Here is a 19,725-nt window from a genome sequence, read left to right on the forward strand (position 1 = left end):
ATCTCGGGCAAGTAACATACCGATTGACAAAGGGAATTGTATACGGGGTTGCTTGAATCCTCGACATCGTGGTTCATCCAATGAGATCATCGAGGAGCATGTGGGAGCCAACATGGGTATCCAGATCCCGCTGTTGGTTATTGACCGGAGAGCCATCTCGGTCATGTCTACATGTCTCCCGAACCCGTAGGGTCTACACACTTAAGGTTCGGTGACGCTAGGGTTGTAGAGATATGAATATGAAGTAACCCGAAAGTTGTTCGGAGTCCCGGATGAGATCCTGGACGTCACGAGGAGTTCCGGAATGGTCCGGAGGTGAAGAATTATATATAGGAAGTGCAGTTTCGGCCATTGGGAGAGTTTCGGGGGTCACCGGTATTGTACCGGGACCACCGGAAGGGTCCCGGGGGTCCACCGGGTGGGGCCACCCATCCCGGAGGGCCCCATGGGCTAAGTGGGGAGGGGAACCATCCCATAGTGGGCTGGTGCGCCCCCCTTGGCCCACCCCATGCGCCTAGGGTTGGGAACCCTAGGGTGGGGGGCGCCCCACCTGGCTTGGGGGGCACTCCACCCTTTGGGGGCCTATATAAAAGGGGGGAGGGAGGGGGCAGCCGCACCCTTGAGTCTTGGCGCCTCCCTCTCCCCTGCTACACCTCTCCCTCTTATTGTAGAACGGCGAAGCCCTGCTGCGGTAACCCCTGCATCCACCACCACGCCGTCGTGCTGCTGGATCTTCATCAACCTCTCCTTCCCCTTGCTAGATCAAGAAGGAGGAGACGTCACGCTGACCGTACGTGTGTTGAACGCGGAGGTGCCGTCCGTTCGGCGCTAGGATCTCCGGTGATTTGGATCACGTCGAGTACGACTTCCTCATCCCCGTTCTTTGAACGCTTCCGCGCGTGATCTACAAAGGTATGTAGATGCAATCCGATCACTCGTTGCTAGATGAACTCATAGATGGATCTTGGTGAAACCGTAGGAAAAATTTTGTTTTCTGCATCATTCCCCAACACGTATCATTCGTTGAGAGCTCAAACCATTGCATCCTTGCATCATCTCTCTTTGTTCTTGTTTGTTTCTTCTCCTTGTGAGATTTGTATCTCATGGTCTTCTTCTTAACAAGCTCGATTTCATCGAAAACCGATTTCATTTGCTTCTTCTATGTTGTTTTTGGTGTTGGAGGTTTTACCGGTCTTATACGATGAAGGATTCTCACCATTTTCTTATGGGCCTTTTCTAATTTGCTTTTTCTTGATATTTCTATCAAGATTGTGTTAGCCCTTGTCGCTAGCTTTCCAACAAACTTGATTTCGTCGAATTCGGAACTCGTATGCGAAAGTTGTGGCTGTTTTGATATTGCCTGTTTTACATAGAGGGGTTGTACCGCCCCATAGAGAGGTTGTACTGGTTGACCGGTACAACCGGTGTTTGGAGCGGTTGTACCGCTCCAGAATTGGTCCGGAGGTTTTACCGGTCATGTACCGCTCTACCACCGGACTGGTCTCTGTTGTGGTGCGGTTGTTGGGCGGTTGTGGGCCGGTTGTACCGCTTATTGCATGTTACCGATTGTACCGGTGCTCATAGCGGTTGTACCGCTCCTATGTTTTTCTGCATATAACAGGCAGATTTGTGGGGACATATTTAAGAGTGTCTTCTTCCCCAATGGTTCCCCATCTCTTGAGCTCGTTTTTGCCCCCATTATTGACCTTCTTTGAGCTTGCTAACTCTCAATCCCTCCATGGATTCTTGCTAGTTTTTGAGGGAAAAGAGAGAGGAGATATAGATCCACATTTCCACCAATCACTTTCTCCTCTTTGTGAGGGGAACCCCTTGGATCTAGATCTTGGAGTCCTTGGTGTTCTCCTTCTTGTTCTTCCTCTCATTTTCCTCCCTAGCATTAGTTGCTTTGGTGGGATTTGGGAGAGAAGGACTTGGGCACTCTGTGTGCCCTTGCCATTGCATTTGTGCATCGGTTTGAGTTCTCCATGGTGATACGTGGAAGTTACAAGTTGGGAAGCTTATTACTCTTGGGTGCTTGGTACCCTTGAGCTTGTTCCTCTTGGGTGCTTGGGCGCCCTAAATGGTTGGTGGTGTTCGGAGCTCAATCATTGTGGTGTAAAGCTCCGGGCAAGCGTCGGGGTCTCCACTTAGGCTGTGGAGATCGCCCCGAGCAATTTGACGGGTACCGGTGACCGCCCCCAAAGGTTGCCAAAGTGTACGGGTTCGGTGACCGCCCCCAAGGGTTTCCATTTGTACGGGTTCGGTGACCGCCCTCAAGGGTCCCTTAGTGGAATCACGACATCTTGCATTGTGCGAGGGCGTGAGGAGATTACGGTGGCCCTAGTGGCTTCTTGGGGAGCATTGTGCCTCCACACAGCTCCAAACGGAGATTAGCATCTGCAAGGGTGTGAACTTCGGGATACATCATCGTCTCCATGTGCCTCGGTTATCTCTTACCCGAGCCCTTTACTTATGCACTTTACTTTGTGATAGCCATATTGTTCTTTGTCATATATCTTGCTATCACATAGTTGCTTATCTTGCTTAGCATAAGTTGTTGGTGCACATAGGTGAGCCTAGTTGTTTTAGGTTTTGTGTTTGGCAAATTAACCGCTAGGTTTATTCCGTATTTGTTCAAGCCTAAACCGTAATTATTTTAAAGCGCCTATTCACCCCCCTCTAGGCGACATCCTCGATCTTTCAGGCGTAAGTCGACAGAGAGTCGAAGCCTATTCAGCGGGAAAAAGCGAGAGGCACGCAATTCGGACTGGAGCCCAGTGGTCTGATGGAAGCGTGAAACTCGTCATCGGTCGGTGATGATCGGCGGTACTCTGCAGTAGGGGTTGAGTGGTGTGGGTTCGCGACCCTTGAGACTCGACCGGGACAGCGAAGGCTCCACGCGGTAATAGCGGCGAGGCGTCCGGTACGCACGGGGCATGGAGACGGGCCAGGGCTCTGGTGGTCATACATGTGGTGAGAAAACTGCGAATTTGACTCGGGATGACTAAAAGCAACGGTAAAATTCCTTCAAGTTTCAGATAGGCGGTCAAGAAAAGAGCGGTGATGTTGAGTTCAGGTAACTCTTATGTGTGACACCCAATATGTGAGTTGTTCATTTTCACGTAGATCAGTGATTAGTGTGTGATGCGTTGAACGAAGCTCTGGAAGTTGGGAGCATACACTAGAGTAAAGAGGAACTTAATTTTGCTCGAGTGTTGACTGTGGTCAAAAAAAGAAGGGACTACAAGTTGCAGGTGGAGTCATATGGAGTCTTTGGAGTAGCAGCGGTGCTCATAGGATAAGCTCAAGTCCAATGTACATGAAAGTTTGACGCATTGCCAAATTTAGGGTGGTGGAGAATATTCGTAAAGGTGGAGTTTGTTAGAGTTGTGTCGAATATTGTGTACAAGTTAGGTTACAGTTGGACTCTGAGTTGTATTGTGTTTAGATAGGATATGGAGTCGTGTCCTAATAGGACACTTGTATCCTAGGCCTCTCATATATAGCGGGGCTAGACACACAATGTAACCTATGCGAACATAATAGCACCGGAATGCAGGCGAAGCCGGCGGCATGTGTTGGTGTCCAGGGCGACCGGGTGCGGTATTGTAGCGGTGTCATGGGGAGGAGCGCCCATAGTCAAACCCCGGGGATGTAGCCATATCGGTAAACCTTGTTAACAAATCTCAGTGTCGTGCTCGTGTGATTGCTTGGTCCTCAGATAATCGATGATATGCCTCGAATTTATTCTAACAAAAACTAAGAAACCGAGAAAAACCAGTGAAAATCTAGCTCGTTTTGCCTCAACCTCAAGTAGGTGGCGCCCTAGTACTATGGCAGGAACTCTGACGCTAGCTCGCTAGCTAGCACCGCACGTAACTATCGAGCAGACCAGGGACCCAATCCCTTGTGAGGTCCCTTTTTATTTGCTTATTTACCATTTTAGTGTTCGCGAGTGGGCCGGCCTAGTTGCCTGCGCAAGTCACTATTTCCTTTAGCGAGAGCAGATTCCATCTCGCTTAAGACAAGATATAGCTCCCGCGGGAGAGGGGAGGGGATTGCGGTGAAGTCTAAACTGTGGAGTTGGACCGTTGGAGGGCGACGCTCCTATTAGAGCCCAAGGGAACAAGAAAAGGAATGACAATATTGGCCCATACATATCACCCATGAACTAGTGGCAGCTCCCTTTTTTTTCGCTTGTTACCATTTTTGTGTTCGTGAGTGGGCCGACCCAGTTGCCTGCGGGAGTCGTTATTTCCTTCAGCGAGAGCAAATTCCATCTTGCTTAAGGCGAGATATAGGTCCCGCGGGAGGGGGGGGGGGGGGGGGGACGGCGAAGTCCGAACTTTGGGGTTGGATCGTTGGAGGGCGACGCTCTTGTTAGAGCCCAAAGGAACTAGAAAAGGAATGGTAATATCGGCTCATACATATCACCCATCAACTAGCGGTAGCTTCCTTTTTATTCACTTATTACATTTTAGTGTTAGTGAGTGGGCCGACCCAGTTGCATGCATGAGTTGCTATTTCCTTCAGCGAGAGCAGATATCATCTTGTTTAAGGTGCGATATAGCTCCCACGGGAGAGGTGAGGGGATGGCGGCGAAGTACGAACTGCGGGTTGGACCGTTGGAGGGCGACGCTCATGCTAGGGCCCAATGGAACTGGAAAAGGAACTGCAATATGGCCCCATATCACCGATCAAGTAGCGGTTTCGAGGCCTGCGTCCGGGGCAGCAATTTGCCTCTCCTCAAGCGCTTTCTTAATTGGCTGGTCCAGCGCCGACAAGCGCTTGCTTCATTTCCCTTATTCTTTTTTTACTAGGTATGTGCTCATGCGTTGCCACGGGAGCCAAATCTTATAATGCACAATAAAAGCATAGTATACAGGGACAAATCTTGTTGTTTTCAAAAATGATTCTTTTTTTACTAGGTATGTGCCCGTGCGTTGTCACGAGAGCCAAATCTTATAATGCACAATAAGAGCATAGTATACGGGAGCAAATCTTGTTGTTTTCAAAAATGATTTCTATAATAAAAATCGACGAGGAGGCTCGTTGTTTCCGGGAAAATACTGCCAAATTCTTGAATTGGTAGAAATGTGGAATACTACATTAATAGAACTAAATTGTATTAGAGGGGAGATAAATAATGGCCTAGTAACATTCTCATTCTAATGAGATGCATACTAATTACGCAAAATTGGATTCTAAAAGAAAAATAGCACACTCCAACGTCAACTAATAGGAACTACTAAAATCCGTGTCGCATTGTACGTCCATTATACCGATGTGACTTACAATACTTTGTGTTTAGCTACTGATATGATGCACAATTCTCGATAAAAATGAATCATAAAGATTAACTTCCCTCTTCAATTAAACAGGGCCCAATTTCGTCCTCTCTGACGATTGTGCAGATGGTAGGTTCCGTCATTCCATAGCATTTGATGTGGTGATTGTTCTTTCCGGCGAACTTAGTGGACGATAATGCTTTGACAGTAGACAAGATGCAAGAGGATCTGCATTTATAATTGATTAGAATTTTTGAAGAGAGAAAACATATTAGAATTGGCTAACTTGGTGCAACTAAATAGCAATTCACATCCCAATGCCCACTGGGCAATGACTACCACGTAGCAGCACGTAGAGTGCCATTGGTTGGTACATCTGCTGCTTAGCGAAGGCTAGAGCTTGTCCATCCTTTGTGTTCTTGGTCTTGGCGCAGAGGAAGTTGGAGATGTGGCTGGACAGATGGACCGCACGGATGCTGCGAAGAACGAGCAACAGCCTCATGCAGACCAAGGCTAGCCAGCAACACGTTGACGATGACCCAGTCTAGAAGCAAAGATCGAGCGGATGCATTTACGTCATGGCATGCATACACGGGGAGAGAAGAATCCGATCAAATGAAAGAAACAACACTTACAAGCAGAGATTCGCCATGCCGTCCAGGCATGCGGTCGAGGCGTGTGACGGCGACATCGGCTACATCGGTGGCGGCATCCAGGCTGTGTCGTTCCGGCACGTAAGGCTTCGTTTCTGCAGCATCAGAGGTAGCGGATCAATGGCAACGTTTTGCGACGTGATTTTCGTGTAAGTGATATCTGACATGATTTTAAGGCAAGGTGTGACGCCCATTGACACATGTAATTATGGTGATTGCGATTCTTTAAGGGAAGGTGTGACACCCATTGGCGCATGTAATTATGGTGATTGCGATTTTTAAGGGAAGGTTAAACTCCCATTGGCGCATGTAATTATGGTGATTTCGATTTTTAAGGGAAAGTGTGACGCGTGTGCCCCATCGGGTCATGTAATTATGATGATTGAATCGAATCGTCACTTGTCAATCAGGGAAAAAAGGTGGGGTGGATGGACAAAGGTGGGCAGAATGCGGTCCGTCTAGTAGGAAAAGGAACCTTAGATTCTTTTTAGATATTAAAGATTACTTTCATTTAAATTTACGAAATTGCTTAGAACAACTTAAATGAAAACTATATATAAACTAAAAGAGTTCATCACACGTTTAATGAAAAATGTTCATGCAGTGTTAAAAATATGTTTGCGTAACTTCAACAAATATTGATAGCATTCAGATAAAATGACGGTGACATTTAAAAAATGTTCATGCATTTTCAGAATATGTTTGTGCCATTTAAAATGTTTACTCAATACAAAAATTGTTCACATAACTTTTAAGAAGTGTTTTTCATATTCAAAATTCACGTGTTCCAAAAAATATTCATGACAATTTATTATTATGCAATATAAAAAATGTACGCGCCATTTACAAAATGTTCACACATTCCAGAAAAAATTATGTGACATTTAAAATGCGTATACAATATATAAAAATCATACCATTCAAAAAAAACTTTGTAACCTATAAAACATTGTTCAAGCATTTCAAAAAATATGTTTGTGATTTTTTTAAATGTTTGGTCCCATTCAAAAAAAATATTCAACGTGTATTGAAAATGTTTAACATTTGGTCAAAGAAAATGTTGCAAACATGTTTTTGTAAAAATGTTAATCATTTATTTGAAAAGTGTTCAATGTATATAAAAGAATGTTACATGTATATATGAAAAATATACAACATGTATTGAAAAACTTGACATGTATTTGAATAAAGAAAAAAAACAAAGTAGACTGATAAAGAAACACACAAAAAAAGAAGAAAAATAGTGAATAAAAAAGGAAAAGCAAAAGAAAGAAATTATAGAAACACAGAAAAACAAAAAACGATAAAAACCACCACAGATTTTTTTTTGTTTTTTTAATTAAGCACATATTTTTTACATTGCATAATATTTCTAAAAATGTCACAAACATTTTTTGAAACACATATAAGTTTTTATTTGGTACGAACATTTTCTTAAAAGTTGTGTGATCATGTTTTTGAAACGTCACAAACATTTTTTTAACAGTCCCTCAAATTAAGCCCAGAATCCTAACAAAAACATAATATCAAGAACCTCTTTTTGAGGGGTAATATCAAGAACTTTTAGTTGCATAAAAACTAATCATCAAGTCATGACAACGCGTAGCCTGTCTGTTTTGTAGACTCGCGGTTTAAACTTCCAAGTAATAAAGAAAATAAAGAAAATTTCAGGAGCCAATCAGAGATTCATGACAGCATCCCAACCATCAGGTCAAGTAATCAACTTCTGCATCAATTCAATGCTAGATGGATCTAATTCCACGACTGTTCAACAGAAGCAGCTTTCGCGTCTCAATTCTCTTGGCTCTCTTGGGCTCTTGGCTACGTTCTCCCCCTGCTGTTTTCTGCTGCCCTCACCTGATGAAAGTACTCATGCGCCTGCGGTGGGATCAAAAGGAACGTGTCATATATTGTCCAAGGATAATACTTGTGGACACACCATCGTATAAGCTGACTCCAGGTTAACAAGTTGGTTAGCACACTATTTGCATCTCAAATTATTATGAACGGATAGGTGCAGAAACAAACCATGGCTTCTTCGGCTGTAAGCCTATCTTGATGGTCAAAGCGAAGAAGTTTATCAAGAAAGTCGATGGCCTGCATAGGGTATCGCAGCAATTAGACAGGGCATTGAGAAATGACAGATGGACGGGGAAAACAGGGGAAATACATAACCTCTTCGGACACGAGATGCCTATTTTCAGCATTCACAAACTTAGACCAAGGTTTCCTGTTATGCCTGTGTTAAGCAATAGCGTGCATGTAAATCAAGAAAACGGTTGTTTTCTGATGCAAAATTTGTTATAGTTACACCATATGAATAAGATGTTTAGAGTAGTGGGAGTTACCTCCCAATCAGTGCCTCTAGCTGAGGATCAAGCACAATTCTGTATTTTACCAAATAAGCATTAAGTTCATCTGTACCTAGAACCTGCTCACAAGTAAAAAACAAACTTGTTACTGGCTACGATACCTTCAACCGAAAAAGGAAAGATGATGTTCACATATGCATTATGCTCAGGCATAGCATGCATGCACACGGCTCTGTGAGCAAATACAAGACAATTGTGACAATGGCAAACCTTGGCTATTTTGAAAAGCTGGTCGTGGTTGTCGTGACCATAGAAGAATGGTTCCTTGCGGAATATCTGCATGCAGAACAACAAATAAATCATAATTGACGTCTAATTATTCAATCATTAGTAGTTCACAGAAGCAAGGTCTTTGTAAATTTCATTGTAATGTTTACAGATCACAGGAAGGAAACACACCATTCCAGCAAACATACAGCCAAGGCTCCACATATCCAAAGAGTAGTCATACCCTTGGAAATCAACAAGCAATTCAGGCCCCTTAAAATACCTGAATAAAGAAAAAACTCCAGTCAAAATATCTACAAGCTCAGACATAAGAGTTTATACATCCATCTGACTCTGATGAAGTTCGCTAACCTTACTACTCAAATATGCATAACTCTAGTCCATCAAAACAGCAAATTTTGACATGATGATTTTGCTAGATCAGAAGGGGATTCAAAATTTGGAAACAAACAGCAACTCTGCCAAATTAAGTAGCACAGATCTCCTGAAAACAAGGGAATGACGGATGGCAGAATGATTTGTTGTGTAAGGTATATATTTCTTACAAAACATGCACAATGAGCATTCTTGAATAGAAACTAGAACCTGATACAGGGAACTAATGATCAAACCAAGAGATGCCTACATATAATTACATATGAAACTTGGATACCGCATTGCTAAAAATGACCAGAGCTACAAAGTGTTATATTTTATCAACTTGCCTCGAAGCAACACGAACATTGTACTCCTTCTCAGGAAAGTAAAACTCAGCAAGTCCCCAATCAATCAAGCGAAGCTTGCGAAGCTCGTGGTCAATCATAACATTGTGAGGCTTGACATCACGATGCATAATTCCTTGGGAATGACAGTAATCCAATGCCTGAAATGTGAGCAGGCTGGCAATCAGTAAAACAACAAGAAAATGATGGAGATTAATTTACTAGGTAAGAAATACAACCCATTAAAATGTCCTATAAGATTGAAAATCCTAGGGGTACAAGTCCAGAACATGTAATGTGAGCAACTAACCAAAAAAATAGCACAGTGGGTGATCCTATATTTACAAGTTACAACAAACTAAAATACTTAGTTTCATTTACAGAGACAAAGTGAAAATGAGCCAGTTATCTTACTGTACTCCAACAAGAAGCAAACAAAGTTTGTTAACTTATCAAATGAAAACTAAATTAGCATAAGCATATTGAAAAAAGTTACTATGAAATTATCGCTAACACAATTCACTGGTTTGGCTATCTACTACCACTGCGACAAGTCTTTTTGCCAAGGAACTGGAGACATATTTGCACTTATTTTAATTAAAGATGTAGCTGAAAATTGTAGTGCCCTTATAAGCTAATTTTCTCTAGGAAAAAATAACAGAATTTGTAAGACACCTGGCACGTCATATCCAACAAAAAACAGAACGGCGATCAACAATTTGAGAGAGTATACATGCCAGACAAGAACTCCGCCTATGTCTTCTAGGCATAGCCGGTCCCAAGCCTGGGTAAAGGAGGAGGGTTGTGATAGGCTTAACGTAAAAACTAGCCAGTCCCATGGGTATGAAACCCATTTGAGTGAGAGTAGTACTAGGATGGGTGACCTCCTGGGAAGTCCTCGTGAAAGGGTTTCATATCTAAGGGTTGTGATAGGCTTGGTGAGCCAACGTAAAAACTAGCCAGTCCTTTGGGTATGAGACCCATTTGGGCGAGAGTAGTACTATGATGGGTGACCTCCTGGGAAGTCCTCGTGAAAGGGTTTCATATCTAGCCTACCCCAACTTGTTTGGGACAAAAGGCTTAGTAAGTTAGTAAGTAAGTATACATGCCAGACAAGCCATGCAGGAAATAAGTTTTACTGTTGTGCTCAGCCTCACATTCAAAGTACTAGACATTCAGTATTACGGCCTTAGACATACCATGCTAGAGACACTACATTATACTTCTACAGTTTCTGCACATATTTATTGTAGCCAAATCCTCAACCCTATCCTCCATGTTTCTAACCAATATACGAGGACCAAACCAGATAATTCACCATCAGCAATTGATGTTGACCACATGTAACAATCGATAAGCACCACCCATGGGTCAGCCTCACAAGGAACATATGCATGGAAAACAACTGAAACTCTCATAATAAAATAACAAGACGTGCAACTACAAAATCATTGCAGTAAAATGCATTACAGGAAAGATTTAGCTCAAAGCAGTGTTAGACTGTTAGATGTGTACAACCACATAAATATATCACAACTTTATTATCTGCTAGATGTGATACAGATTCAACACTTCATCCAATGATGATTAAATAAAATAACAAGGTGTACCTTAAGAAGTTCATAAATATAGAACCGGATATCATAGTCTGTAAATGTTGGATAGAGGACTTTGAAATCTGTGCTGTTTACATATTCAAATACCAAACTTGGAATTTTTGATTGCTGGTCTCTGACGACATTAAGAAGCTTAATAATATTTGGACCACCACAAAGGTTCTGGAGAATTTTTATTTCCCTCTTTATCTGCATAGAAAAAAAATCACATATTTGGATAGCACAAAGGACGCGATGGGCAGGTAAATAGAGTTTAATGCAGCAGAAGGTGCATAGCCAACAAATGAGCAAGAGTGACATCACGCACTTCAAGAAACAGGCAAAACTTGTCAGCTGAAAAGGGCATGAAGACTAAATAACAGAGCTGATGCTAAACTGATCTCTAACGGTCACAAAATTAGAAGGTTTCGAACTGGTTAGTTGCATCATATGGTGCAAGTGTTTAGTCACAAGATGTGAGTTATGGATTGAAATGGATGAAGAGGCATAAGATCCCTTGACCAGCTAGTTAATTGTACGGTTGTACCTATCAGCTGCAAGCTGAAAATTGTAGAAATGGCATTAAACACGATCAGGGTGAAACTTTTCAGTAGACTAGCCAAGGAGGAAACCATAGTTAGAGAAGTACGAAATGCAGAGTACGTAACCATCGAATTACGCCATGTATTGATGTTCTCAGGCTCTCAGCTGTAATATAATAGCAGACCTTCAAAGTAAACAAGGATACCTTCTTTTTCTTAACAGGCTTGAGGATTTTAATGATGCATCGCTCATCGTTTGTTACATTAATCCCTTCAAAGACTTCACTGTATTTCCCTCTGCCAACTTTCCGCACGACCTCATAATCATCCTGCTCACTGAATGGGGAAGAACCATCAGTTGATCAAACTAAGTACATAGTTACAAGAAACAAGATATTTATTCCATACAAAATATATTTACTGTTTTTCACTCCGAAATTCACCAACTAAAATGGTGACAACACATGTCAAAATTTTGAAACAGTAAGCAAAAGTGGATTCACTACTGTGATAGCAATTGAGGGTCATATGACAATGGTTTAAACGTTCATAGAATTTGTCTAATTGAGCATTTTGGTTGGTGCAACTCTATTCTGTTTTGCTAAGAACGACCTTCCTACAGAGATATTAAATGGCCTCCATCAATGCTATTTTGCAGGTGTTTTAGTCTTCTGGTATAGAGTTCTCTGGATGCTCTACTCAAGGCATAATTCTAACAAGCACAACAGCTCAAACAACAAGTATAGTAAGAAGACCTGAAATAGCAAAACACTCATCAGTAGTACACTAGTACTCCCTCTGTAAAGAAATAAAAGAGCGTTTAGATGACTACATCAGTGATCTATACGCTCTTATATATTTCTTTACAGACGGAGTATTCAATAACAGCTTCAATCGAACCTCAGACAGACACCTAAAAAAATGATCACAGCCTGATGACCAAAGGTTTTCAAATCCTACAAACCAGAGTTCACTCCTATGGCTCCTCATTGTATAATACACCGATCAATCAAGCAATAGAACAACCCACCCAGTCCGTTCCAACCTCTGCAACTGAACATAAATCATAATACACCTTCGAACACAACATGTACCGATATATCCCCCAGCAGTAACACATTGTTGTTCTGTGAATTTTAGATGCGATCCTCCCGCATAATCACTCTACTCTAGATCATAGCACAGAGAAACACAGGGGCAGAGTGAGGCGCTGGTTTTATTTTTACCCCCATTGAACGGAGAGGGCCTCGTAGTCCCAGTAGTCCCTGGGCCGGCGCACGTTCACGTCTGCGTAGACGCGGGCCGTCGACATGGCCGCCGCGACGACGGCCGACCCCACCGAGCGGGCGCGGGGGAAGGAGCCCGCGTTCGCCGCCGCCCCCGCCGCAGCCGCCGCGAGGGCCGCGACGGTACCTGTGGCGAGGGAGCCGACGGTGGCGAGGAGGGAGGGGAGTATGGTGGCGGTGGTGGTGGGCTCGGGATTTTTGTTTCTTCTCTGTGCGGCGTGGGTGGGTTTGGGGCTAGGTCGTGTCGTTTGTACGGGGACGGGCCTATAACACGGCGTGCGGGGGCGTCGCCGGCGGCTTGCCGCTGGTGGAGGGGTGCGTCGCGCCGGCCAAACCGGTTAACCTGTGTTTGATCGGTGACTGTGAGACGATGTTGAATCTGGATCAGAAAAATACGGCCACGGAGAAACCGGAGCAAAAATAGGTTGGAAAAATAATTGCCTTTTTAAGTTTTTTTTTTGAGATAATGTCAGGGATCTACTTTGACACTTGAAAATCTTCGTCGGTGAAGACCAAGCAAAACCGTTTTATCTAAAAGCCCGGTCTGGTGACAAGCCTGGAAGCCCGGTCTGGACACATGCATTTTGGTCTAAAAAATCAATAATTAAGCTAAAAAGCTTGGTCCGGATGCCTGAAAACAGAAGCCCGGTTATCTTTTCGGATGTAAAACAAAACATGAGCTTGGCCCAGAGACAAGCCAGACTCGACACCACTCAGTTTTTCCGACTAGGTTGTTGAGATGCCAATGCCAATGTTTAATGTTATCACTAAGTATTGTCAAACAATATTACAAAACAACCATATAGAGATATTTATTGTCATGAGACGGGTTAAGGAGTTCAATGAGAAACACAAGAGTTGAGGGAAGAGATTTTGTGTGCCAGAGGGTACCTTTATCCTTTGATGGTAAAAAATCCTAACCAAAGACGGTAGATTATTTTCAGCATTTGAAATACCCAACCACCACGCTCCTTCCACATTGTCCATGTGATTATAGTGATAACAGGGGATACTACTTTGACTTATGTCTTGGAGATTGCAGTGTAGGTCGAAAAACAACCACTCCTTAACCATGGACAATAAAGATAAAGAGTGCAAGTCAAGCCATCCAACTACACTAAGTTCCCAAACTTCCTTTTGCATATGAGTGGTCAATCATAAGGTGTCTAGCATGTTCAGGTGTGTTGTGACAAGATGGATATCACTTATAATCAAGAATTCCTCTGTGATGTGCTCCAGGACATTATGTATAAGATGCAATTATGAATGATAAGCCAATGGAAGGACTTGCATTTTTTTTTCAGGCAGCCATGCCTTCCAAATTAAGAATTCCTCTGTGATGTACTCCAGGACATTATGTATAGAGATTAGAACATGCTCATGGTTAGTTGAGCATAGGCCTCCAACATTTGAATAACTATAGTGGTCGGAGAGCATGACAGCATGGAACCCAGAAGGAAGAAGTAGGGGTGTGGCGTTGTTCTGGCGAAGGGGGATAGATGTGATGCTCAGATCGTATGGTAGGATACATATAGACGTGGATGTGCGGGAGGATGATGGAAGGATGTGGAGGTTAACGGGTGTATATGGTGAATCAGTTACGGAGCGGAAGAGATACATGGCGTACCCTAAGACTTTTGGGGCAACAACATTAGGATGGGAGGCCGTGGTTATGCCTAGGAGACTTTAATGAAATCCTCTCGGATGATGAAAAGGTTGGAGGAGTGTTACGGCCACAAGTCATGATGGATAATTTCCGGGAAGCTTTGGTAGAGCTTAGCGACATTGGCTACTCAGGGGATAAATATACCTGGAGGAATCACAGCAAGGACATCCACAACTACATTTGTGAAAGGCTGGACCGTGCCACGGCTAACTCGGCTTGGTGTGAGATGTTTTCAGACTATACTGTGATCAATGGGCCACCCCGCCACTCGGATCATCGGTCGGTAGTTGTGTGCACTCGAGGAGAGGGGAGAACGCCTGCCCGTGGGGATAGGGGGTTTCGGTTCGAGGCGTGGTGGCTAAAGGAGGAGGGGTGTAGCGCTGAAATACAAGGAGCTTGGGAGGAGGGTATGCTGGGAGAGACAACAAATGTGGCCTACACACTTCGGTGTGTTGCAGGGAGAATGACAAAATGGCACAAGGAAGTTGTGGGGGAGCTAGATGGCCGCCTAAAGAAAGCAAAACGTGACCTGGAGAAGTGTATGTGTGCCCCGGTGTCAGAAAGGAAGATTAGGGAGGAGGCTAGGCTACAGTGTGCTGTGGAAGAGTTAGAGGTGAAGAAGAATATAAAAGCAAAGCAGCGATCACATGTTACCTGGCTGCGAGATGGCAATAGAAGCACGAAGTATTTCATGGTTGTGGCAAATGCTAGACGGAAGGCTAATAGAGTGAAGGGGTTAAGAAGGGAGGATGGATCGGTGGTGAAGGAGGGAGAAGGGCTTTCTAACTATATTTGCTCCTTTTTCAGGAATTGTTCACCTCATCAGCGGGTACAAGGATAAATGAACTCATTCAGAAAGTTGAGCCACGGGTCACAGAGGGCATGAGACTCATATTGGAGGCTGAATTTACTCGGGAGGAGGTCAAGGCAACGTTGGATCATATTGGGAACCTTAAAGCACCTGGACCCGATGGAATGCCCTCTCTTGTGTACAAGCAACATTGGCACTTTATGGGTGATAAAGTTGTTGAGGAAGTGCTTGCAGTTCTTAATGGGGCCGAGATGCCGGAAGGGTGGAACGATACGCTGGTTGTGTTCATCCCGAAGGTCAAGAACCCGAACCGGATTAAGGATCTCCGGCTCATCAGCTTATGCAACGTCATCTACCACTACTAGGAAAACCCTTACCAGTAGCGCTTGTTTTTTACTATTAGTAGCGAGGGTAGGCGCGCTACTGCTATGGCGCTACAGCTATTTTTTAGCAGTAGCGCTTGTTTAACCCAGAGCTACTGGTAGCTAAAGTAGTTGTAGCGCGCTTCCACCCAGCGCTACTGATATTTATCTACAGCGCGTGGAGCTAGCCAGTGCTACTGTTACTTGAGTGCTACTGGTAATCTTTACCCCCACGCCACTGCTAACTTTTGTATTTTTTTGCGTTTTGGCTCTGTACACAATTAAACAGATCCACCGTTTATACAATAACATGCATATTCATTGAAAAGCAAGTGAGTCATCGATGAGCCAAAGTTATTAGAAGTCTCGACATGTCTCAAATATCTCATCATCATCAATCATGGTCGAACACATGTCTCGAAATAGCGTTACAAGTCATTCCAAGTTCTCAATACATGCAACTACATGGTCACATACTCATGTTTCATCATCTATGTAGACTATGATATGACCGCATAGAAGATAAGAGCGATCACGATGATCAAAAGCGGTATTATGTAGTAGTTTTTGCAGCGGCGCTGGTTCTGAATCCCCTGTTGTGCTATGAATCTCAAGTAACTAGCTTCGGCTTCCGCTCTGCTATCAAACCCTTTCTGGCTTCCGCCGGAGAAGCTAGAGACTTGGGCCTGACACTCTGGCCACTCATCATACACACCCGGAACATGCCCTACATACACGACATACCACTTCCTCGCCATCGTTGATCTATATACCTGTCAGAGATGCACATATATATATATATATATACCATGAAGCGAATTCAACAAAATAGCTATGAAATAGAAGCAACATATATAGTAAACATAGTTAACAAATTTCATCGTACCGAAAGTAATTAACTAGAGCGCGGCACCATACATCTAATAGTTTCGTCATACTAAGAGATTCGAAGTTTCGTCGTACAGAAAGTAACAAGTAACTAAACAGACACATTGTTTTTAAGCAGTGCACTCTTCCCATCTGTCCATATCCAGAAGGGTGGACCCAAGCTTAGTGAAAGGCGTCATGTCCTGACGCTGTAGGGCAATGCGGGTTCGGACGTCAGCTCGCGATATTGGGCCGCCGTAGAACATCCCATTCTCTTTGAGGACATCTTTCATGATGATGGACACAATTTCCTGTTGGATCCGGTAGAAATCATTTCGAAGTCGATTATCTGGCACGGCTCCAAAGGCTTCGGCCAATCTCTGGATATGGGTATCGGATGAAGATTTCATGCAAAGTGATTGCACATCCCTTCTGTACTCCATCATTAGATGGATGACATAGAATCCATCATTCTCACTTCTTGCCGGTTGCTGGATGCAACAGAAGTCAGTCTTGTGGCTGAAACAAAGCCCGACCTTATTTTTTTTTTTTGCATTGGATGTAGCCACCCTGCATGCTGAAGCCCAGCATAGCTCTGTCCAGAACATACTTTATGTGTGTGTAATCTTTCTTCTGTATGTTCTTCGACGGGTCCAAATATAGAGCGCGGGAGTAACGCGGGTAAAGAACAATGAGAACGACACGACACCCCCCGCTGTGCAGAATACACGATCAAGTTTAGCCTCCATGCGTGCAAAGTAACTATTGAAATGCACGAAAGGATGTATGTGTTATAGTGCTATCCGCGGATGACTTACCTGGGATGATAAGGTAGGAGAATCGTTTCTTTGTCCTTATTGCTGACCAAGAATTCTTCAATGTACCGACTTGCATATTGACGGTTGGCGTCGTTGATTGACAAGAAGCCCTCATGCATGTAGTATGGGTCCGCGACCGCAAGACCGGTGATTTGCTCTCTCCTGGCGATGTAGTTCATGTGCAGCGCATACAGGCGGACGAACGTAAAATCGAGTGTCCTCATTTGAAACATTTGGAAGATGTAATCAAACCTTAGGAAGAAGAGGTCCGCGGGGCATGTGTGGACATACATCTTGCAACTGCTTGGCACATGAACCGTATAAAGTGGGTATCCTGGATCATCCGAGGCGAGGAGGCTTCTCTCTGTCGAAAGCACATGGCCATGGAGTCTCCTGAGATCCCCTTCTATGGCAGCTAATGCATTCGCCGGTACCATTGGATCTCCCGCGACATGGATTAATGGCACATGTTTCATCGGTACACGGTCAACCTTGGTCGAAGGCGGCTTGCTGCTAGAACCAACATTGCCAGCTTTATTGGATTTTCTCGCCACCGGTCTCTTCATCTGCTTCTTCTTGGTGGGCTCAGGTGCTGGTGGGTCTGTCAGACCCTCCCTGAGCACCACCCCTAGTGTTGTCAGGCTCAGCTTTGGACGACTCTGGCTAATTAGTTGAGCTTGGGTGGAGCCGGCATCTGGAGGCGTGTCCTGCGAGGATTGCATGAACAAAGACTTCTTGCACTCCAGAGGATGTTCCGGCTCTGGTACATGCATCTCATATTCATATGGTTGACTCATTGTTACTTCGTTGTCAAAGGCAGTATTGAGATACTGGAGAGGGTCATCGGCCTCCTCCATGTCATGATCCTTATCCTCTTCCATGGGGTAGATGGCATCATCTGCCGCCAGAACGGTTGGCCCTCCTTCCTCATGTCTCTCGGTCTCAGCAAGCAGCACAGACGATGGTTGTACTTGTGTAGGTGGTGTTATGGTCATACCTTCCTGAGGTCCCGTTGGTGTGCTCCCGGCCACCTCAACATGAAGAAGATTTTTCGGCCACAGGATCGGCCGATTTTTGCATTGGCCAAGCTGCGTGGGGGTCTCGTCATCCTCTCCATCGGTTTGTATCAGATGAGGGAGACCATCGTAGCCCGCTTTCACACTCGCCACGGAGACCCTTAAGGCATTATCAGGCATCTGCCGGCGGTGAAACAATCGATCCTTAGGCTTCACTATAGTACCCTTCCACACATCCACCAACCTGCCCTTCATGTTGTAAAGGAGGGTACATGGAGTGGAGTCGGCCTACAAAGACATATACGTGCGGCGTCAGAGATCCAAAAAGGACGGCAACTGAAGATTAATTAATTAGTTGAGTTGATGAAGGTGCGACGCGTATTTACCGTGAGGGCGTCGAGCTCAGCCAATGTCGACGGCCTGACATTCAAGCCAGAGACGGAGCTAGGGTTGCTGTGAGAGCTGGGTGGAGGAGCAGGTGCTGGAGGAGGTGCGGGTGCTGTTGCCATACTAGGTACGGGTATGTGTGCGGTGTTCATTGAGTTGCTCCCGGTGAAGCTGGGCATGGGAAAATCACTTGGTGGCGCGTTTGTATTTTGTTGCACCCATGTGACCACTGTTGGAATCAAGCTTGTAAAGGCAGCCACCATATCATCTCTACATGCAGTGATTATCTCTGCTTTGGTCTCAGCTTTTTCTTTCTCCATCGCCCGCGCCACCATCTCGTCGATAGTCACTTGACTGAACTTCTTTCTCTGTCTTTTGGCCTTAGGGTCCTCGTTATAATAGTACTTCCACGTGGCCCCATCCCCGGCGCCGTGCACACGTCCATATTGCGACCGCTGGCCGGGCGGGTGTCCCATCATTATGTTCATGGCCCGGTTGAAAGGAGTGTCCCACTTGTACTTCGCCGATGACTGAGTCAACTGAGTCGACGAGTCGCTCTCGGCCGCAAGCTTGTGTTGCTCTCTCTACAAAATGGACCGTGAATCATTTACGAATGCGACTAGAATGTAGTAGACTTCGTTGATCATAACCTAATATGTAAGGTGGTAAAAGGATAATTACCAGTATTCTCATGAATTTCCTAGTCGGCCCATCGGTGAAAAAATCTTTTTTGTGGGGTCCCATGAGAATCGGGCCCTAATGAAGTTGTGCTCTTGCTGGTCGGTGAACTCAGCCAATGGGTCTTGGTTCCCCTGACGTTCATGTTTTGCATCCTCCTTAGCCCACACGGGCCTCTTTCTCATGTAACCACGACTTCCAAGGCGGTGGTTCCCCATGTTCTTTGCCTGTAGCTGCTTGCCTCTCTCCAACCTGGCCTTGGAAGCTTCTTCATTGCAAGTCTCCTTGAACTTTTCAAAGTCCTCTATCATAATTTTCGGATTGTCTACAACAATCTCGGCGTAGGTTTCATGATTGCTACCTCTTGAGCACTGCGTTGGTTTTCCCCGAAGAGGAAGGGGTGATGCAGAAAAGTAGCGTAAGTATTTCCCTCAGTTTTTGAGAACCAAGGTATC

General features: G+C 44.6%; 1 protein-coding gene across 1 annotated transcript; it reads right to left on the bottom strand.

Moving 5' to 3' along the window:
- Positions 1 to 7,451: 7,451 nt before the first annotated feature.
- LOC123085018 (casein kinase II subunit alpha-2) lies at positions 7,452 to 13,114 on the bottom strand. Its single transcript, XM_044506574.1, has 10 exons — positions 12,606 to 13,114; positions 11,586 to 11,715; positions 10,853 to 11,047; positions 9,246 to 9,403; positions 8,713 to 8,803; positions 8,524 to 8,589; positions 8,290 to 8,372; positions 8,117 to 8,180; positions 7,970 to 8,038; positions 7,452 to 7,819 (listed from the first exon to the last, which is right to left on the bottom strand). Exons 1-10 carry the CDS (start codon positions 12,689 to 12,691, stop codon positions 7,763 to 7,765), a joined length of 999 nt encoding a protein of 332 aa, XP_044362509.1. The 5' UTR covers positions 12,692 to 13,114; the 3' UTR covers positions 7,452 to 7,762.
- Between the last annotated feature and the right edge of the window lie 6,611 nt (positions 13,115 to 19,725).

This window comes from Triticum aestivum, chromosome 4A, assembly GCF_018294505.1.
Source record: "Triticum aestivum cultivar Chinese Spring chromosome 4A, IWGSC CS RefSeq v2.1, whole genome shotgun sequence".
Taxonomy (NCBI): domain Eukaryota; kingdom Viridiplantae; phylum Streptophyta; class Magnoliopsida; order Poales; family Poaceae; genus Triticum; species Triticum aestivum.